General features: G+C 35.7%; 2 protein-coding genes across 2 annotated transcripts in view; one reads left to right on the forward strand and one right to left on the reverse strand.

The window, feature by feature from the left end:
- The window catches only part of LOC128583691 (cytochrome P450 1B1), a 174,788-nt gene that overhangs the window by 64,304 nt on the left and 87,086 nt on the right, over positions 1-23,398 (reverse strand).
- Positions 1-23,398, forward strand: part of RMDN2 (regulator of microtubule dynamics 2) — a 101,824-nt gene that overhangs the window by 17,805 nt on the left and 60,621 nt on the right. For both annotated transcript variants that reach the window (XM_053588152.1, XM_053588151.1), the window contains exons 3-4: positions 18,539-18,713; positions 19,989-20,091. In XM_053588152.1, the coding sequence (XP_053444127.1) occupies positions 18,539-18,713; positions 19,989-20,091 (278 nt within the window). The remainder of the gene's footprint in view (positions 1-18,538; positions 18,714-19,988; positions 20,092-23,398) is intronic.

Genomic DNA, 23,398 nt, shown 5'->3' on the forward strand with positions numbered 1-23,398 from the left:
GACTAACCTTTATTTCCTGTATCTGGAACTTAGGAGGTCATCTATTAATAAGCTTTGCAGGATCAGTTGCTGGATACTGGTAAGTACAGAAACCTGACCTAAGCTTGGGCACATGAAAGAGAGGTAACAATGTGGACACAGGAAGAGTAGACCTTTATTTCAAGAAACTCGACTTTCGGGCGGCGCCTGTGGCTCAAGGAGTAGGGCGCTGGTCCCATATGCCGGAGGTGCCGGGTTCAAACCCAGCCCCAGCCAAAAACCACAAAAAAAAAAAAAAAGAAACTCGACTTTGAATGGAAGAAGAATATATAATCAAGAAGGGGTGTCAGGGTCAAAGAGCATATATTTCATGTGTTACTTTTTGGTTTTGACTTTGTTTTCACCTGTGGGCTACTTGAACATATTTATGGGCTACCAGACAGAAGCCAGTACAGACAGCAAGAATGAAAATACAAGGAAAAGACATTTAAATAAATCATAAACAAAACCCATGAAATAAGGTGTGATCTGTAGCAGAAGAACACTATTGGAACAACAGGTAGAAGAAAGAGAGTACTATCACTTGCAGACTTTAGAGAAACTTTGTTAGCCTTAAGGTAGTAACTGGTAACATGGAAACACAATATAAAGCTCCTGGCACTCCCCAATAAAGGAGTACTAGTTTGGAAAAGGTTGAGCTCCTCTCTACATTGCATTATCTTCCCAATCAGTATCCCTGATACCACAACATCTGTAAATATAATGCCTCGTAGGTTATTATGGAAGACAGAGTAATTTTGTTGATTCACTAATTTCTAAAACAAACATTTATTGAGCACCCACTATGCTACACTCTTATAGACGGTACAGTGGTGACAAAGTTCCTGCATTCATGGGACTTACATTCTATGACTTTTACCTTTTACATTCATCTTCAGAAGTCTCATCTAGTGATCTTTTTGTGCTTTTTCACAACTTGAAGTATGCAGCATTCATTCATTATTAGCACATCAACAAACAAATCTGAGTGTCCTTGACATCTTGGCACCAAGAGTAATAATTAGATTTCTACACATCCTTGCCAATGCCCAGGACCAACAGATAAAATGTATACAAGAATCAACATAATTCCACAGGTCCTATAAAGGAAAGGAAAAATCCCAGTTCTGTGACTACACAATTATTATAGAAAAAATGAAAGTCAATAATACATCAATAATTTTTTTCCAGAGCCTCTACTAAGTGTTTTAGATTCACTATCTTATTTAAATACACATGTTAACTCTGAGGTTTTAGTCATAAGGCAATGGAATCTAGGAAAGATTAGGAAAACTCACTACTAAGGGTAAGAGTCTAAACAGCAGTAGTGATTGAGAGTATTGAGATCAAGTCATAAACTCAGCATTTCTTTTGGGGTAGCTCAGTGGGTAGATGCTTCTTTTAGAGGCCCTGGGTAGGAGTATTAAAGAGGAAGCTGACCCAATTTTGCAAAGAAAATTTTTTACAGAAACATTGTATATTCTATTCTTAAAATGACCTTTTGGAAAAGGTCAATCACAGATGTGATTTTGGAACAATAGACAACAATCCCCAAGCGAGGAAAAAAATAGGTTGTTTTAGAGTGAAAGATAATCCTCCTGGATCGGGTTTATCATGCCCCTACACATCTCGCTAGATGTGATAAAAAATGTAAGGCCTTGCCTCTTCTTTAGATGGGTCATTTTTCAGGAATGTGGCAAGAACCCTTGAAGAATGAGTTAAAGTTTCCCTCCAGGACCAAGAACAGATTTAGTAGAGTTGCTTACTGCTTGCTATAGAAGTGGTCAGTCACCAAAGCTCAGTGTTCTTTTCTTTTAACATAATCTAGTGTGAATGCAAGTTTCTCTGGGCAATGTGGGGCCAAGAAAAGCCAACACAAACGCTCTGGTAATAATGCTTCTTACTATCTTCTGAGTAACAGAAATCTTCTGACTCTGAGCCATGAATCTCACGTCTTCCTTCTCCCATCATCCAAAATTATTAACTTTTATGGTAAAATCAAATTACAGATCTGATGAGAATTAGATTTTTTTATTATTAAATCATAATCATAATCAGATGACCACGGCAATAACCAGACCTGCTGGTTCACCACTGTGTGTAGTGCCGGTGTCCCTGGATGCCAGTGTGGTTTTTCAAAACAATTTCATTGGTGTATAACACACACACACACACACACGTGTGCACAGTCATGGGGTACAATGTGCTGGTTTTATATACAATTTGAAATATTTTCATCAAACCGGTTAATATAGCCTTCACGGCATTTTCTTAGTTTTGAGTTATACACTCTTAAAAGGAATTTGTTCAAGGATTTCCTGGTTTAGGGTATTAGGAAGACAGCAAAGACTAGAGGGGGTAAAGGGTATAGGATCAGGACATTGAGCAGTAAATAAAAGTATTTGAGGGGTTGTTTCATGACATAGGTGGCTATACACATCTATGAGGTTGGACATGAACTCATCCTAGAAAATGTGCTACTTACTTCATTGCTGGGTGTCACTATGGCTGCCTTTGAGGTACACCCCTGGGGAAGCCAGGCATCAACCCAGTGCCCTAATCCACCCTTCAAGCCAATTTTAGAAATCTTTCTGGAATGGCCATCAAAACTCTCATCTAACAACTAAGTTTCCAAACTCATCCTAGAAAAAGTGCTTTATACCTTGTTGTTAAATATTACTATGGTCACCTTCAAAGTAGGGGGCACCTTCACCCCTTGGCCATCTGGTGACTGTAGCGACATTCAGTAATGAGGTAGGTAGCACTTTTTCTGGAATGAATGGTGAAATTAATTGTCGGGCCTTGTACATACACTTATTAGGGAGACAGTACTCCAAATTGGTTTGGAAAAGGAAAGGACAATGTTTCTTTTCTAACTCTATTAACCTCACCTTTAGATATGTATAAGGGACAATAAATAGTAACATGACAGATATGCAATAATCTGTACATATGACCCCACGATAGGATGGCATCCTTAACTGCCAAGGTGGATGAAGTGTGTTCCATTTGGGGGGCAATGGCATTAGCTACTGGTTAAGCTTTTTTTATTCCTTCTCAATGTATCTTCAGACCAAAGTTTGTAACAGTCACTTTTCCCTATCCTCCAGAGGATAGGAAAGCTGAGGCAAAAAATGTTCAAATGAAAAAAAAAAAAAGAGTACGTTAGTAGGACAGGGGTGTGGAAGGCGGCTGGTGAGGGAGACAGCCCCAAGTACTGTGCAGGTATCATGTATGTTACTGCCCTCATCCTGCCGTTGTCTCCTTGAGTTGTTGGCTGACTCTTCAAATGTAAGGAAGGAAGAATGCACATTCCACAGCCATGCAAGCAGCAGCTTTTCAGAAAGGTGAGCCATGGAACAATTTTATGCTGAACTGATGTCATTAGATTCTAGAGTCTTCTGTCACCACATTCTATGTTATTGCCATGGTAACTCCATACGCAACGTAAAGCATTCAGCCTTCTGACCTGTTCCACCTACCCAGGGCATTTTATGGCTTAAGGATGATAGTGTAAAAGGGAAGGGCAAGATTTACTTTGGATTAAATTCAATATGGGGAAATGTTTAAGGTAAGCTTTGAAAAAAAAATACACTTCATCATGCATTTCACATGCTAAAAGGACATTGAAAATATTCAGAAGCTAAGCTTTAGTGCTTCCTGCGGTTTCCCACAGTAATTGATACCTGGAATGTCTGGACACTTAGCAGAAATGTTCTCCCTACAGAGGTTAATGGGTAATATTTTAAAATGCAATTAGTCAACAGGGTATAAGTTTATTCTACTGAACTCCTTCAAATATAGTAGTTATATAGTCTCACATGGATATTGTGATTTATTTTTAAAACTGGAAGTTCTGTTTTTTCCTTCAGGAATCCTTTAGTTCTGGTGTCTGTTCATATATTTCCCCTAATCTTTCCTTCTCCATTTCCCCAGTTCTTTCAATTTCTCTCCCCAGGTTTAGTAGAGTGGGCAGCTATGGTGTAGGTAGAGATTATCTTTTAGGCTCATGCTGTCTTTTGGGTGTGGCCATCAACTATTTTTCTTGTTCCCTGTTGGTTTCGTATTGGTAAGGTGGATATTATTCTTCAGGATGCTTGGCAATTCTCCACCCTGCTCCCTATTTTTTTCCTCATTTGACCCTTTTTTCACTCTAGCTGCTGCAAAGAGGACCAGAGCTCCCAACCATATTGTTCTGAAAATCAAGTTACTTCAGACCCCCAGCATCATGGAGCCTCTTCTATTTCACAATCGAGTAGATATCTTGGTCTTAAAACACCTCCCTCCTCTGCAATGCATAAAGTCAGTTTACCCAGAGGAAGTAAAAGGTCATTGCTTCCATCAAGTTCATCTTTTCCTGAAAGAAGAAAAAGTTCTTTATTCGTTAGATTTCAAAAAAGCAATTCTTCCCCTTACCGGCAACAAAGTAGAGCAAACTTTGAGTCTCAAGAAGACCTAAGCTGCACTGATGTAAAATCATCCTCAACCCGTTTTGGTGGCTATAAACACAGAAGACGGTTCTCTTCCCGTGAACTAAGTATTGTTTCCTGTTACAAGAGTACCATTTGTTTTGATCCTCAGTCAGCTCTGAACCCATTTAATATTAATGAAGTCGAACTCTTTTCTAAAAATCGAAGAAATAGTGATGCTGAAAGACACATGAGCTTCTGTTGTCCTATGTATGGCACTAAACATTTTAATAATTTTGAAACAATATCTACTTCTTCAGCCTGTCAGAACACTTGGGGTGGAAACTTCTCACAACCAAGTACAGGATCCTTCGTTTCTGTCAGAACTGAGGTTTCCTCTACCCATCAACAAAATGGAATTGCCACTGATATTCAGCAAAATGGCCAATTAAGTAAAGATATGAAAGATTACCTTCATTCTGGTTCTCAAAGTCACAGCACAAAGCATTCTCCAGCTCTGATTGAACAGCATCCCTCTCAGTATGTAACTCCCCCATGTCCTCCATCATGCTGGACTATCTTCATCTCCTAAAGATGCTGGTAGCGTTAGCCCATCTCAAAGTGGAGATACCTTGGGCTCATTTAGAGTTGAATACTCTGTTGTCTCAGCTCAGGATGAAGACCTATCTTCACCTATTGAATTACCTTTAATAAGGTCCCCTCAGACTTTTTACCACTCATAGAAGGGCAGCTCAAACCAGACATTTTCCCACCAAATACCTCCATAGTCTGTAGAAGTCATTGCTCACTTCTTATATAACTCCCTTCTGCTCAATAAGCTTCTCTGCATTTTCTGAAATCCTATGTTGCTGTATAAGTTTAATTTTAATTGTGGCATTTTTGAAAGTTAGTTTATTGCCAGTTTTGGAATATGGAAGTCAAAGATGATTTCATCTGTTTCAAGGTGGTTGTTTTTATTTTTTAATTTTTCAGATTTATAGCTTAAAGATTGGTTAGTTTCCAAAATTTTAAGTGACCATTATAATACTTCTCTGGTCTGAAAATAACATTGAGCTTTGATGTTCAGGTCTTCTAAATGTAACACATTCTTTGAGAATTTAGTGCCTTCTTTCATCTTACTGTAATCATCAGAGATAGTGTTCTTGCATAATATATAGAGCTATATTCATCAATTCACACATTTTCATTTATATCAGCCTTGCTAGCTATATTTCTGATACCACTGACATATGATTTTATTAACACAAGAATCAAATTGTAAGTTAAAAAAATTATAGTAGAAATATGTAAAATAGTTAGAAACCAGATATTTTAATTAACTTGAATATGCATTTGTGTCTGCACCAATCTGGGAATTCAGGGAACTCTGAAACCAGAGGTAAAAAGTGCATATATTAGTCTCTAAAAATTTTATTTTTAGAAGGGACTATTTTTTTTTAAATTTTCCATTAAATAAAGCTTACAAATGTACTTATCAAAGTAACTACTGAGTAGAAAATTTGCATAGACAATTAAAAACACCTAGGTTAGAATACAATTAGACTTAATAAAGGAATGGAATTTGCATTAAATTATTTGTCATAGTAAAATGTCCCCAAAGTCTACCATTGGGCTAAGATACTATTTTTACTTTTCTAATTTTCTCTTCCTCTTAGCATGTATCCTTTTAAAAAATTCTTTTGATTTCAGTATTTTTAGTTGTGATGAAATACACATACCATTTACCATCATAATGGTAACCATTTTCTAGCATAGAATTAAGTGGCATTAATTACATTCACATTGTTATACAGCCATCACCACCCTCAATCTCCACAACTCTTTTCACCTTGCAAAACTGAAACTCTCCACCCATTAAAAAATAACTCCCGCCCCGGGGCGCGGTGGCTCACGCCTGTAATCCCAGCACTGTGGGAGGCTGAGGAGGGAGAATTGCTTGAGCTCAGGAGTTTGAGACTCGCCTGAGCGACAGTGAGACCCCGACTCATGAATAAAATGGGAAAACCCAGCCGGGCGCCGGGGCGAGCGCCTGTAATCCCAGCGGCTTCCGGAGGCTGAGGCAGCGGGGTGCCGGCAGCCCGAGTCTGAGGTTGCGGTGAGCTACCACGCCCACTGCACTCTGCTCGGGGCATAGGGTGGGACCCTGCCTCAACAACAACAACAAAAAATAACTCCCTATCCCTCTCTCCTCCTAGCCCTTGTCAGCCATTATGTTACTTTTGTCTATGATTTTATGGACTCTAAGTACCTCATGTGAGTGGAATTGTAATAGTATCTATTTGTTACTGATTTTACTTATCATAATAAGTAATAATCCAATGTCCTTAAGGTTCATCCATGTTGTAGCATATATCAAAACGTCTTTCCTTTTAAAAGCTAAGTAATATTGCATTGTCTGTTGTATATATCATATTTTGCTTATTCACTTACACATCAATCGACAACTTGGGCTGCTTCCACATTTTACTCTTCGGAATAATAATTGCTGTGACCATGTCTCTTGCAGGCACTGTCTCTAGTTCTTTAGAGTGTGTGCTCAGAAGTGCAATTGCTGGATCATATGGTAATTCCATTTTTAATTTTTTGAGGAACTACCATGTTGTTTTTCATAGTGGCTGCACTATTTTACATTCCCACCAAGAGTGCGCAAGGATTTTGACAGAGCTTATTTTGTTTTGTTATAGTAGCCATCTATAGCAGTACTCCTTATTGGGTACAAGGTGGTATCTCATTGTGGTTTGAGATTGAGCATATATTTGTATATCTTCTTTGGAGAAATGTTTGTTTAGGTCTTTTGCCCATTTTTAAATTAGGTTGTTTGGGGATTTTTTTGTTATTGTTGAGTTGCAGGCATTCTTTATATAGTCTAGATATTAACTCCTTATCAGAGATGTAATTTGCAAATATTTTCTCCCAGTATATGAGTTCCCCTTTTACCGTGGTGATCGTGCCATTTGATGTACAGAAATTTTAGATCTTATTAAAAAATTAATTAATTAATTTTTATTTTTTATTTTTTTGTTGTTGCAGTTTGGCCGGGGCTGGGTTTGAACTCACCGCCTTCGGTATATGGGGCCAGCACCCTATTCACTGAGCCACAGGCACCACCAGAAATTTTAGATCTTGATATTGTTCAATTATCTATTTTTTTATTTTATTCCCTATACTTTTGGTCCCATGTCTAAGAAATTATTGCCAAATCCAGAGTCATAAAGCTTTGCTGTAGGTTTTCTTCTAAGAGTTTTATAGTTTTAGCTTTTACATTTAGATCTTTGATGCATTTTTGAGTTAATTTTTGTGTATAGAGTTAAGTAAGGGTCCAACTTCATTCTTTTGCATGTGGTTATCTATTTTCCCAGCATTATTTTTGGAGGAGTCTATACTTTCTCCATTGAATGGTCTTGGAACTCTTGTCAAAAATCATTTAGCCATATATGTGTGAGTTTACTTCTGGGATCTCTATTCTATTCCCTTAGTCTATACATCCATCTTTATGCCACTGTTTTGATTACTATTGCTTTGTAGTAAGTTTGAAGTCAGGAAGTGAGACCTCCAATTTTGCATTTTTTTTTCAAGATTGTTTTGGCTATTTGGATTTACTTAGAATTCCAAATGAATTTCAGGATAGATTTTTCTATTTCTACAGAAAAAAGTCATTGAGATTTTGAGAAGGACTGCATTGAAACTGTAAATCACTTTGGGTGGTATTGACATCTTAACATTATTAAACCCTCAAATCCATGAACATGGGATGTCTTTCCACCTGTGTCTTCAAATTCTTTCATCAGTGTTTTGTAGTTCTAAGTGTATAAGTCTTTCACTTCATTAGTTAAATTTATTCCAAAGTATTTTATTCTTTTTTGTACTAAAAATATAATTATTTTCATGATTTCCTTTAGGATAGCTCATTATTAATGCATAGATATACAGCTTATTTTTTGCATGTTGATTCTGCAGCTTTGCTGAATTTGTTATTAATTCTTAGTTTTTCTCTGTGAAACAGAGTTTCTTTCCTACATATAAGATTGTGATTTTTGTGAACAAAAAATAATTTGCTTCTCTTTTTCCCATTTGGATGAGTTTTATTTCTTCATCTTGCCTTCACTCTGAGTAGGACATTAGTACTATATTGAGTAGAAGTGGTGAATGTAGACACCCTTGTCTTGTTTTCAATTTTATTTTATTTTATTTTTTTAGAATAGCTATGTATTTTATTTTATTTTTTATTATTAAATCATAGCTGTGTACATTAATGCGATCATGGGGCACCATACACTGGTTTTATAGACTGTTTGACACATTTTCATCACACTGGTTAACATAGCCATGCTGGCATTTTCTTAGTTATTGTGTTAAGACATTTATATTCTACATTTACTAAGTTTCACATGTATGCTTGTAAGATGCACCGCAGGTGTAATCCCACCAAACACCCTCCCTCTGCCCATCTTCTCCCCTCCCTCCTCTCTCTCTCCCCCTTCCCCATATTCTTAGGTTATAACTGGGTTATAGCTTTCATATGAAAGCCATAAATTAATTTCATAGTAGGGCTGAGTACATTGGATACTTTTTCTTCCGTTCTTGAGATACTTTACTAAGAAGAGTATGTTCCAGCTCCATACATGTAAACATGAAAGAGGTAAAGTCTCCATCTTTCTTTAAGGCTGCACAGTATTCCATAGTGTACATATACCACAATTTATTAATCCATTTGTGGATCGAAGGACACTTGGGCTTTTTCCATGACTTAGCAATTATGAATTGGGCTGCAATAAACATTCTGGTACAAATATCTTTGTTATAATGTGATTTTTGGTCTTCTGGGTATATACCTAGTAGAGGAATTACAGGATTGAATGGCAGATCTATTTTTAGATCTCTAAGTGTTCTCCAAACATCTTTCCAAAAGGAATGTATTAATTTGCTTTCCCACCAGCAGTGTAGAAGTGTTCCTTTTTCTCCACATCCACGCCAACATCTTGGGATTTTGTGATATGGGCTAATCTTACTGGAGTTAGATGATATCTCAAAGTAGTTTTGATTTGCATTTCAGTTTTTCACCATTGTGTATTATATTAGCTGGGGGCTTTTCATATATGGACTTTATTATGTTGAAGCAGTTTCCCTTCTTTTCTAGTTTTTGGGGTATTTTAATCATAAAAGGGTGCTGAATTTTGTCACATGCTTTCTCTGCATCAATGAAGATAATCATGCAGTTTTTCCTCTTTGTTTTGTTAATGTTGTGTATTAGCATTGGCTGATTTTTATATGTTGAACCCCCTCGCATTCCTAGAATAAATCCCATTTGGTTGTGGTGCATAAATCTTCTAATGAGCTGTTGAATTCTATTGGCTCATATTTTGTTGAAAACTTTTACATTAATATTCATCAGGGATATTGGTCTATTGTTTTCCTTTCTGGAAGTGTCTTTGTCTTGCCTTGAGAGCAGGATAGTGCTGGCCTCATGGAATTATATAGTTTGGAAGTGTTTCCTCTTCTTCAGTGTTTTGGGAGAGTTTTAAGAGGACTGCTGTGAATTCTTCTTTAAGGGTTTGGTAGAATTCAAGCCATCAAGTCCTGCACTTTCCCTTGTTAGAAGGTTTTTGATTTCTAATGCAATCTCCTTGTGAGTTGTAAGTCTCTTTGGAGTTTCTGTTTCTTTCTGATTCAGTTACGTGTGTTTCTAGGAATTTGTCCATTTAACATACAGTATCCAGTTGGCTGGCATATAACTCTTCAAAGTAATCTCTTATAATTCTTTTTTATTTTTTTATATGAGACAGTCTCACTTTGTTGCCCTTTGTAGAGTGCCATGGCGTCATAGCTCACAGCAACCTCAAACTCAGGCTCAAGCAATTCTCTTGCCTCAGCCTCTCAAATAGCTGGGACTACAGGTGCCACCACAATGCCCGGCTGATTTTTTAGAGATGATGTCTCGCTCTGGCTCAGGCTGGTCTCAAACCTGTGAACTCAGGCAATCCACCTGCCTCCGCCTGCAGAGTGGTGGGATTATAGGCATGAGTCACTGCACCCGGCCATAACTCATTTTATTTCTATAAAACTGGTAATATTGTTTCCTCTTGTATTTCTGCTTTGAGTCTTCTCTCTTTTTTTCTTAGTCCAGCTAAAGATTTGTCCATTTTATTGATCTTTCTGAAGAAACAAGGCCTCAATTTTATTGTTTTTCTCTACCATTTTTCTATTACCTATTATGTTTACTTCTGCTCTAAAGTATATTTCCTTCCTTCTGCTAGCTTTGGGTTTAGTTTGTTCTTTTCTAGTTTCTTAATGTGCAAATTTAGGTCATTGACTTGGGACCATTATCTTTTTTAATGTAAGAATTCATAGCTACAAATTTCCCTCTTAGAACTACTTTTGCTACATCTTGTAAGTTTTTGGCATTTTGTGTTTTCATTTTCATTTGATTGAAGATATTTTCTAATTTCCTGATAATGTATTTTTTGGCCCATTAGTTTAACCCTGTATTGTTTAATTTTCACATATTTGTGGATTTTCTATTTTTATTTCTATGGATTTCTAGTTTCATATTATCTTGATTCAAAAAGATACTTTATATAGTTTCAGTCTTTTAAAATTTGTTTAGACTTATTTTTTGGCCTAAATATGATCTACTCAGGAAACATTTTGCATGCATTTGTGAAGAATATGTATTCTGCAATTAATGGTAACATGGTCTGTATATGTTGTTAGGTCTTCTAATGATGTCCAAGTTCTTATTTTCCTTAAAGATCTTTTACATTGTTGTTTTGTCTACTGTTTAAAGAGAAGGACTTTACCTAACAAATGCAATCAGTGTTAACTGGTTCCTTGTACACTCAATGAATCCCCAACAATAAAAAAAAAAAAAAGTGGAGCATTGAAGTCCACTTTCTATTTCCTTTTTCTTTTTTTCTATTACTTTACTGTTAAAGTGTTATAGTGTTACTATACTACTACTATTTATTTTTTAGTTTATTTTTTCTGGTATTAGTATAGGCAGTCCAACTCTATTTTGGTTACTATTTGCATAGAATATCTTTTTCTATCCTTTCATTTTCAACTTAACGTGTTGGCGTTGTGGCGGGCGCCTGTAATCCCAGCTGCTTGGGAGGCTGAGGCTGGAGAATCGCGGAAGCCCAAGAGCTAGAGGTTGCTGTGAGTCCTGTGTACATCATGGCACTCTACTGAAGGCAGTAAGGTGAGACTCTGTCTCTACAAAAAAAAAAGCAAAAATTAGTCTCTTATAGACAGCATATAGTTGGATCCTGATTTTCTTCATCCTTTCTGTCAATGTATTATTTCAATTGGGGAATTTAATACATTTGCATTTGAAGTAATTACTGGTAGGGAAGGACTTAACTATTGGCATTTTATTGTTTTCTGTGTGTCTTATAGGATTTTTGTTCCCTCATTTCCTTCCTTTGTGTCTAGTTGACTTTTTTGTAATGACACGTTTTGTCCCTTTTGTTTATTTTTTGTAGTTACCAGAGGGGTTACATATAACATTCTAAAGTTATAAAAATGTACTTTAAACTACCAGCTTAATTTCAGTTGCATACCCAAAATATATTCCTTTAAAAAAAATTGGAGAGCCAGAAGTCTCACTATGTTGCCTGGGCTGATCTTCAGTTCTTGCCCTCAAGTGATCCTCCCACCTTAGCCTCCTAAAATGCTGGTATTTAACAGGCATGAACCAATATGCCTGAGTAAAAAGTCTACTCTCTTACAGCTGCACCACCCATTTATGTTGTTGATGTCACAAATTATACCTTTATATACCATTAATACAGACTCGTAATTATATTTGGCTTTCTCATTTAAGTCCTATAAAAGAATAAAAAGTGGAGTTATATACCAAAATTACATTAAATGTACTTTTCCACATATTTACCTTTATCAGAGCATTTTATATTTTCATGTGCCTTCAATCGTTGTCAAAGTCCTTTTGTTTCAACTGGAAGGACTTTGGTTTAGCAATTCTTGTAGGTCAGAGCTAGTGAAAATAACCTCTCAGCTTTTGTTTATTTAGAAATATTTTTTTTTTTTTTTGTAGAGACAGAGTCTCACTTTATGGCCCTCGGTAGAGTGCCGTGGCCTCACACAGCTCACAGCAACCTCCAACTCCTGGGCTTAAGCGATTCTCTTGCCTCAGCTTCCCAAGTAGCTGGGACTACAGGCACCCACCACAACGCCCGGCTATTTTTTGGTTGCAGTTTGGCCGGGGCCGGGTTTGAACCCGCCACCCTCGGTATATGGGACCGGCGCCTTACCGACTGAGCCATAGGTGCCAAGTTTTTTCTCATGTTTGAAGGATACTTGTGATGATTATTTAAGTTTTTTCTCATGTTTGAAGGATACTTGTGATGATTATAGATTCTCAATTGATAGTTTTTCTTTCATCACTTCCAATACATATATTCTCCCACAGCCTTCTGGCCTGTAAGATTTCTGCTGAGAAATCTGCTCACAGTCTTATTGAGGATTTCTTAAAAGTGATGGGTTACTTTTGCTGCTTTTGAGATTGTCTTTGTCTTTCCCTTTCAATAGTTCGAGTATGATGTGGATCTCTTGGCATGGATCTCTTTGGGTTTATCCTGGTTATAGTTTGTTAAGTTTCTTGCATTGTAGTTTCTTGTCTTATCTCAAAGTGGGGTTTTGGTCATTATTTCTTCGAATATTCTCATGCCAATTTCTCTCTCTCTTCTTCTTCAGTAAACCCTAACATATGTATATGCATGTGCCTCATAGTGTTCCTGTTCACTTTTCTTCATCCTTTGTTCCTTTTATTCCTCAGACTTGATTATTTTCAAATGACCTATCTCCAAGTTTGTCTGTTGTCTTTTTTTCTGCCTGTTCAGGTCTTCTGTTGTTTCCCTTCAGATAATTTTTCAATTCAGTTATTGTATTTTGCAGCTCCACAATTTATGTTCGATTCTTTTTATAATGTCTTTGTTGATATTCTTATTGTGTTCATATATTATTTCTATGAGTTTTAGTTTTTCTTTGTGTTTTCCTTTAACTTTTTCAGCATATTTAGTATGGTTGTTTGAAAATCCTTGACAAGTTAATCCTAAGTCTTTGTTTCTTTAGGGTCAGTTTCTGGAGATTTATTGTGGGATTTTTTTGTTTTGTTTTTCTTATTGAATGGACCATTTTTCCCTGTTTCTTTGTATGCCTTGTGACTTTTGTTGAAAATCGCAAACTTAAAACAACAGCCACTTTTCCTAGTCTTGGTTGATTGCCTTCATGTGGAAGAAGACCCTTAGTAATCAGCCCAGCATGAAAGAATGCGTGTTTTTCTGGATATTTGTGTATATGTGCATGTATTTTTCCCAACCTCCCCTCCCCATATACATGGCTGCTTTTAAATATCTTAATTTCCATAAGGAATTTAACAGCTGCTGCTTCTTGGAGCCATAGGTATTCTGTATTCCTCTTTCCATAGTCTCTTGCAGCTGGGTGTCCACAGGTATATAGTCCCTGTAATTCTTTTGTGCCATAGTATCCATTACGGCTTTTTTAGTACCCTCCAACATAACATACAAACTATGCCTTCATTTCCATCTGAGTTCTGAATCAAGCAAGACAGAGAGTATTCTCTTACAGGACAGAACATTGCAAAAAAGTTCCAATATTTTTCTTTTGTCCTGAGTGCAGAGATAGGAATCAGGTATTTTTCTCCTATACCAGAGGAAAATGTGAAGCAAGGATGAGCAAAAACACAATGAAATTTTGTACCAGTCTGAGTGTGGCTTTTTCTTTTTTTTTTTTTTGTAGAGACAGAGTCTCACTTTATGGCCCTTGGTAGAGTGCCGTGGCGTCACACAGCTCACAGCAACCTCCAACTCCTGGGCTCAAGCGATTCTCTTGCTTCAGCCTCCCGAGTAGCTGGGATTACAGGCACCCGCCACAACGCCCAGCTATTTTTTGGTTGCAGTTCAGCCGGGGCCGGGTTTGAACCCGCCACCCTCGGTATATGGGGCCAGCGCCTTACCGACTGAGCCACAGGCGCTGCCCCTGAGTGTGGCTTTTTCATGATTGGACATTTACTTAATTGTTGCAGATCCTTAACTAGCTTCTGGATCTCCCACAAAGATACTTTTGTAAGTAATTTGCCATTCTGTTCGTGTTTCCATGAGAAATGAGGGCCTATTCCAACACAAATCACTATTGATATACTTCTGTAATTACTCTGCTTTATTTTCATGGTAAATAATGTCATTTTCTCTCTGAGTATGCCTTAAGAGATGCTGTTGTTGCCATTGAAACAAATAGTTGATCGAGCAGAATTGAAAAAATAGGAAAAATGGCATAGTTTTTATTAAACTTGAGAGCAGAAAATGGGATTAGAAAAGTACATGAGGAATAAGTGTAAGTAAATTTGACATTTTAAGGTGAACTTCTCCAGACCTGCTAAAAGGCTGTTTGGAAAATTCCAGATTTGTCATTAGAAAATCTAAGAAATGCCTTTTTTGTGGGGAAGGAGGGCAGGAGTACAAATCTCATTTCTAACCAAAAGTTGGTAGGTATACATGGAGTTAAATTTTCCCAGTAATATTAATATTTGTATATGTTCTACTGCTTAAATTGGATTTCAGAACTTTCTTACAATTTTCTGAGAAATACCCAGTTATAAATAGAAAATCCCTGTCCAAAGTAGGAAAGCAATTTTCCCACTCTTGGGTTTCTTTAATGTGGGAAAAGGACTACCCTACATGTTAACTTTTGTTTTGTTGGCCACTTTGCCTGATGCTATGCCAATACCATAATGACTTAATTTCTGTAGTTTCATCCTGTATGCATTAGTCCTGATAGCTGTTCTTCAAAATGTGTTGGCTCTTCTTACACTTGCCCTTCCATATTAATTTTAGGGTTGGGTTTCATAGGAAAATCCTATTGGAATTCGCTTAAAATTGCATTATAAATATAGATTAATTTGGGGCCATATGAAATTGTTTTAAAACTGAGTTTCTTATCCAGGAATATCTTTTTTTCATGGTAACCTTTAATATTCTCAGAAGATATTTTGCAATTTTCTCCAGAAAAGTCGTTTAAAAACTTCTGTGAAATTTTTTCCATTGGTACTTTATATTTTGCCTACTATTATGAATGCTAAATTTTATAAAATTGTATTTTCTAGTTTGTTTTATAGAGCATAAGAACACAAACGATTTCATAGAATTTATCACAAATCTTAATTAGTTCTTTTAATTTTTCTATTCTGTTGAACAATCTTCAAATAATGGCATTCTGCTTCTTTCCGATGATTCTAATTTATATTTATTGCTCTTTTAATGCTGTGCTAATAGAGCCTTTAGTACAGTGTTGAATAGAAGCAACAATATTGGATATCCTTCTCTATTCCTGATTTTAAAGAAAATGCTTCACACTTGTCAGTGAGGGTGAAATGTATTATAGTTTTTAGTATATAACATTTATCAGGTTTGAAAGTCGTCTTTGTTTCTTGTTCAAGAGTTTGGCCTTTCTTTTGTTCTGAAGTGGTGTTGGATTTTACTGAGAAAAAAATTTTTTGGCAACTTCCAAAATGATTATATAGTTCTTTTTGTTTTATCTGTTGTTCCAAAGAAATTTCCTAACATTTAATTGTGGTTTTAATTCTTGGGTAAAAACCAATTTGGTTATGATACAGCCTTTCGTATTTATTCTAACTCCTTGGATGATATTTTATTGAGAATTTTAGTATCTGTGATTATGTTTGAGATTGGCCTATAATTTTTATTTCTTACAATATTCTTGTTTGGTTTTGATACTAGGTATATTAGCTTTATAAAATGGACTGAAGGGTGTTCCCTATTTAATAATTTATTAGAAAAATTTAAATAAGTCTGAATTTGGGAGATTTGGTAGAATTCACTGTAAAACTATTCTGTGTTATGCATGGGAAAGAGAGGAAGAAGAAGGGGAAAGGATAAGGATATATAATTTCAACTAAATTTATGTAATGACTATAGGAACATTTAAGTTTATGCTTTTACAAAGAATAACAACTTCATTGAGTTATTGTTTATTTACCATAAAGTTTATTCTTTTAAATTATACAACTTGGTGGTTTTTATTTGCTGAGTTATTTATTTTTAAATTAGATTATTTGTCTTTTTATTGTTGAATTGTAAGAGTTATTTATGTATTCTGTATACAAGACCCTTATCAGATATTTATAAGTATTTTCTCCCATTCTGTGGATTATCTTTTCACTTTCTCAATGATGTCTTTGAGGCACCTAAGTTTTTCTTTTGATAAAGCATCATTTTTAGTTTTGTCACTTGTGCTTGTGACTTTACAACTAAGGGTGGTGCCTGTGGCTCAAAGAGTAGGGCGCCGGCCCCATCTTCCAGGGGTGGCAGGTTCAAGCCCGGCCCTGGCCAAAACCACACACACATGCACAAAAAAAAAAGAAAACACAGAATCTCATTTGACCTCAGACATAATGAATAATAATAAAAAAAAAGTCCATTTAAAAAAAATTTATAAATATTTACTCCTAAGTTTTTTCCAATAATTTTATAGTTTTAGCACTTACATTTAGGTTTCTGATATATTTCAAATTAATTTCTTTATGGAAGAGTTTGACTCCATTCTTTTGTATGTGTATATCCATTTGTCCCAGCACTATTTGTTAAAGAATATTATTTCTTCCACTGAATTGTCTTGCCAGTCTTCTCAAAATAAATTGATCATATACGTCAGAATTTGTTTCTGGGACCCTTAATTCTTAATACATCCTTAATGTCTTTCCTATGTCTGTCTTTATACCAACACTGTGCTCTCTTGATTACTGAAGCTTTGTAGGAAATTTTGAAACTAGAAAGTATGAGTCCTCCAATTTTGTTCTTTTACAATTTTTTTTTTTAATTTTCTATTCTTGGTCCCTTGCATTTCCATATGAATTTTAGAATTACATGCCAATTTCTAGTGGGGTAAAAAAATGCCAGCTTGGGTTTTAATGGTCCAGGATGATAGTGGGGAGAAGCAGGGAGAATAGCTAGATTCTGGTTGTATTTTGAAGATAGAACTAACAGGATTTGCTAACAAACCAGACATTAACTTAGGAGACAAAAAAAAAAAGAACCAAGGGTGATGCCAAGTTTTTTTGGTCTGAACAACAGAAAGATTGGAGTTTCCTTTAATAAAGAATGCTGTTGGACTGGGTACCCGTAGCCCAGTGGTTAGGATGCCAGCCACATGCTCTGGGGCTGATGGGTTTGAAACTGGCCCAGGCCTGCTAAAAAAAAAAAAAAAAAAAAAAAAAAGCCAGGCATTATGGTGGGCGCCTGCAGTCCCTGTTACTAGGGAGACTGAGGCAAGAGAATTGCTTGAACCCAAGAGTGGGAGGTTTGCTGTGAGGTATGACATCACTGCACTCTACCTACGGTGACAAAGTGAGACTGTCTCAATAAAAAAAAAAAAAAAGAATGCTGTTGAAGAAGTTATATATCAATTCGTATAGTATATTTTTAGAAGGCCTTTTAAGGAAATTTGTTACAAGTCTTAGTATTTGGAAATAGTTAAAGCGCTCCCAACAAGTTGCTGTGTTTGTATGTTTGTTTGTATCTCATGGGAACTACATGTGACCCATTGCATTGGCTGCTAGAAAATGAAGAGCCACATTTGTGTCCCTTGGAGCAAAGGTGTAGCTATCAAAATATGTGTGTTTTTAAATTGACTTCATTCACATTTGATTTTGTTTTTTATCTTTTTTCACTACTTCTAATTTGTTCTCTTATGTGTTAAGTGTCTTTATGTAATATAACATATGTTATGTTTTTAGAACCTTTTTTAGAACCAGCAGGGTTTCGATTCATAAAAATAAGTTGTTTGTATTGTGTACCACCAAAAATGAAATGGGAAGGGGAATAGTATTAATTTAGAAACACCAAGTTGAAGTTAAAGGTTAATTTAAATAGTGTCATGTAGACTGTTGTTATAACTTGAGCTTTTTCTGAGGGAAGGGAGGCATTGCAGAATTTCAAATGTAAGAGGGGCATGATTTGACTTACATTTCAGAAGGAAGCGTTCTGGCTATTATGCGTAATGTTCGAAGGACTTGACAATCATATCTGCAATTTTAGGTATATTACTGCTAATACCGACACAGAAGAACAGAGTTTTCCAGTCCCTAAAGCATTTAACACACATGTAGAAGAACTAAATTTAGACGCCCTTCTTCAGAAGGTAGATCACTTACGCACAGATGACTCTGGCAAGTTGGAGAGCTTTGAACTACTTTGCGACCACAAAGAAAAGGTAAGAGATAGTGACAATAACACTTCATGTTGTTTTGATTTTTGATTTAATCTATCTGTTATTCATATTATGGCCATAATAAATATGTCATATTCATATACGCTAAATAATCGATGCAAAATATTTTTATAAAATGACTAAAATTTTAGAAGCAAATATGAGAGTTTATTAGACTCAAAGACCATAAAAATGAGAACCAGAGCTATAATTATACTGATTTACTTTGGTTTGATTTTCACTAGCTTATATATTTATTAAATATTTTATAACCTATAAAAGAATAAGACAGCATGCCAAAGCATATAATACTTCTTCTCTGGGGAAAGGGCAAACTATATCTTAAGTTTCTGTCTAATTATGAGTATAACAGCTATCAGCATTTAAAGCCGCTTCTGTCGGTAATTGTTTGGTCATATTGGGCCTGAATTAGAAAAGCCATCTCTCTCACCAGTACTAAAAAAAAAAAAAAAGTTTGCAGTAGTTGAGGATTTCACAACTCTAAACACATTTAACCATTGTCTAAAACTTATAAAACCTCCAGGATTACAGTTTAACTAATTTAGGTAAAAAAAAATGAGACTGCTCTTTTGAGTGTATGCTATTCAGTTTACAGATACTATCTAACATGCTCGCTGAACTGTTATATTGGCAGTAGGTAACTTAGAAAGAAAAAGAAGATACCACAGCCCAGGGGACATTTTTATATTCTGACACCTATCCATTCTCTCTTCAGCATAGGTGACTATGTTTAGATAATATGAATAGGTTTTAAGATCCAAATGTAACACTAACTATATAAGGTCACATTTCTTAGCTTTTAGTATTTAGATTTAAAATGTTTCATACTACTGAAAACTAATATGAAGCCAGTAAAGGAACTAATAGTTGCACAAGAGAAAAATCTCAATTCAAGCTGGGGGGAGAAGGGAGAAGGAGGAAGGAGAGGGGAGGCAGGCTGGGGGAGAATCGATGTGTTCCTACTTAATGGGCACAATGTAAGGGTATATGGCACACCTCTTGGATGCAGGACACAACTACAACAGAAACTTTACCTAACAAATGCAAACCTGGTAACCTAATTGTCCGTATCCTCCTATTCATCTGAAATTAAAAAAAAAAAATAAGTAAAATGTTTCATATTAAATATGCATAGATTCAATCATGTGTAAATACCAATTTACCTGCCTAAGTTTTTAAAAGTTGCTGTAGAAAATAATTATAGTCTAGAGACATAACTGAGTGAATCTAATGTGCAATGTTCTCTTTTCTTTTCAGTTTAGAGATGAAATAGAGTTTATGTGGCGGCTTGCTCGTGGTTATGGAGACATGTATGAGCTATCTGCAGATACCCAAGAAAAGAAACATTATGCTAATATTGGTAACTATTTTGTAAAGATTGATTATTCTCATGTGGCAACTAGGATCTAGAATAAACCACTCATGAGTTTTAATTAATGCTAACTTAGCTAAACCCAAATGTTTAATATATTTCAGTATATCCCGATACAAAAAAAAAGTCATGATCTCAGAAAAGGAAGGTGTTTTTAAGACTAAAGAATATGTTCTTTAAAAATACTTTAGTATATTAAAATTGGCACCTCAAAAAACTCATTTCATTTTTTTGTTTATAAAATCATAGAGAGATATTAAGTGGTAGTGTTGGGGAAGCAATAAAAGGGAGAGAACAATTATCTTCATCAGTAGGCCATTATAATTAAAATCACACAGCTTACTGCCTATAATGGAGAACTCCACGTACCACAAAGAAATAAGCTTAGACTTTAATGTTTTTCAGAATGTATCTTGATGAAACAAACTTAACATTGAATTGATCATTGTTAAGTTGAATGATAGATATATGGTAGTTCATTGTACAGTCATCTATACTTTTTTGTGTATATTTGAAATTTTTCATAACAACAGTAAAATGGCCAGAATGTCAAAGTGATGATATTTTTTGTTTTTATATCTCACCTTATCTCCCTCTGGATTTCAAAATGCTTTCTTGAACCGCCCTCCTGAACTGACATCAAAAACCTTTTGTTTATTCCAAAGTTTTCTCTTTTCTAGGGTTTGATTCTATAAAGAGCATGAAGAAGAAACAGTAAGAAAGATCTCATTCCAGTCCAATTTTCTTGTCATTTTTACTTATAAAGAGGACGTATTACCAAACTCCTTATAATTATATTCCTTCCACTTGGAAATTTCTTTGCTGAATGACCTCTGCACTCTAATTTTCTCCTAGTTTTTTACACATTCATCATCAGGTTTGTGAGGCAGTTTTTCTGTAGCAATCCAGTTTGCAGACCAAAGTAGAACTCTAGAGAAGAGATATATTAACTTCAAGGTAAATAAAAATATAATGAAAGAGAACAAAGGGATTTATTTTCAGATCTACTGAGAAAATCAAAGTGTATCTCTATAAACTGTTCCAACATTCATCGATATTAAACACATTTCTTTTATAAGCCAACCCTGGTAGCAGGTAGGAAAAGGATAGCCAAATAGGCATGTTATCAGAATGTTAATGGCATTGTGGGGGAGGCCCTATTGTTCAAATAATCATACCTATAAAGAAAATAAATTGAAATAAGTTATTGTTAAAGAAGAGTGCAGGGTGTTGAGAAAGTGTAGATCAGAAAGGGGAATCTGATGGCAGAGGTTGACGAAGGAAAGTCTTTCTTATGTAAGTAACAGTTTCCTGTAGGTGAAATGACTTATTTTTAAATGAAATGGGAGTTTAATTGAGTTAATGTATGTGATGGTAAATTGGCAAAGAAAGAAAAGGGTGGAGAAAATGTGAAGACAAGAATGGAACAAAGGATTAAAATAGGATATGTATATCCCCCCCCCAAAGAGAAGAATGTATAGTAGCAGAGAAAAAGGAATAAAGCCTCAGATGTATTCACTCAGATATTGAAATAAATTAAGAAGAAGGCCTCTTATTTGTCCATTCAAGAACTATTTATTCAAAATTGCTATGTCCAGGAACACAGTGGTGGAGGGAGGGAAGGGAGAGTAGTCAAGAAAATTAGGATGGTTTTACACTAAAGGACTTATTCTGTGGAAAAGATGGATAAAGAGACAGCTGTTATAATTCAGTGTATAAGGAGTAAGTGCTCCAGAAGGGTGATGACCGAGTACAGTGGAGCTGAGACCAAGGCAGGGATTCAGACTGGCCATTGAAGAATGTTGGCATTCAGCCTGAGGAAGGAAGAAGTGCAGAGGTTTTTACTCCTCATAGTATGTTTGAAATTGCTATGCTAAGGAAAGATTTGATCACCGGAGAGAGCAGAATTCTTTCACAAAACTCAAAGTGAGTGTACCATAACACGATAACATTTTTTGAAGCACAATGCTTGATCATAACTTATGTTCCAAATAAAATATGAATCTTATATTTAAAGGAATATCATTATAATTTTCATAATTGATTGCTATGAATTCCTCAAGAAGATCACATTATAATTCTCTAAGGGAAATACCTTTCCTTGTGGTCTTCAGCTGCGTAAGTGAGACTATGAAACCAGTTTGTACTCTACTCAACTTCCTTTACATTCCCACAGTGGGAGAATATCTAAGGCCTGAAAGTTTCATTCATTTGACAGTGTGGCTAAAATGTTGATTTAGTTTGTAATGGTTTTACTTTAAAGAGTATGTTTTTAATCATTCATTTCAAAATTACTAATATTGATTCACATATATTAAATAATATCAGTTATTATTAAAATACTTCGCTTTTTAAATTCTTTCCAATTTATGTAGCTTTCTACACAGGATTGCTCCTTTAATGTGGATAGAGCTACAGAGTGTCAACTTAAGAAATTAACAATTGGGAGAATGATTTTGGTATAAAACACCCTTATTTATAAAGATTATCTCAACTACTTATTTAGAAAGTCATTTTGGGAGTGGTGCCTGTGGCTCAAGGAGTAGGGTGCCGGTCCCATATGCTGGAGGTGGCGGGTTCAAACCCAGCCCGGGCCAAAAAACCACACACACACACACAAAAAGAAAGTCATTTTGGATAGGCAATAATAATAATGAAGGAGGAGGAAAACAAGAAGGTATAAAAAGATGGCCCCTTTTGAGAAAGATTCTCAGAATGCAAGTCTGTTTTCTTACAAGTATTTTGTTTTGTTTTTGTTTGGGTTTTTTTTGTTGTTGTTATTGTTCTTGTTTTTACTTTTTATTTTTATTTTTATTTTGCAGTTTTGGGCTGGGGCTGGGTTTGAACCCACCACCTCCGGTATATGGGGCCTATGCCCTACTCCTTTGAGCCACAGGCGCCACCCTTCTGATTTTTATTTTTTTGAGACAGAGTCTCACTCTGTCACCCTGGGTAGAGGGCCATGGTACCATAACTCATCGCAACCTCAAACTCTTTGACTCACTCTATCTTCTTGCCTCAGCTTCCCAAGCAGCTGGAACTATAGGTGTCACCACAACACCAGGCTAGTTTTTTGATTTTGGTAGAGATGGGGTCTCACTCTTGCTCAAGCTGGTCTCAAACTCCTGAGCTCAAGCAATCCACCCTCCTTAGCCTCCCAAAGTGCTAGGATTACAGACGTGAACCACTGTGCCTGGCTCTTGTAAGCATTTTGATTTCTCAAGCCATTAGACATATTAATTATTATATAGTTACAAATCAAAAGTATAATTATTTAGAAGAATTATTTATGTCA

This window comes from Nycticebus coucang, chromosome 4, assembly GCF_027406575.1.
Source record: "Nycticebus coucang isolate mNycCou1 chromosome 4, mNycCou1.pri, whole genome shotgun sequence".
Classification (NCBI taxonomy): Eukaryota; Metazoa; Chordata; class Mammalia; order Primates; family Lorisidae; genus Nycticebus; species Nycticebus coucang.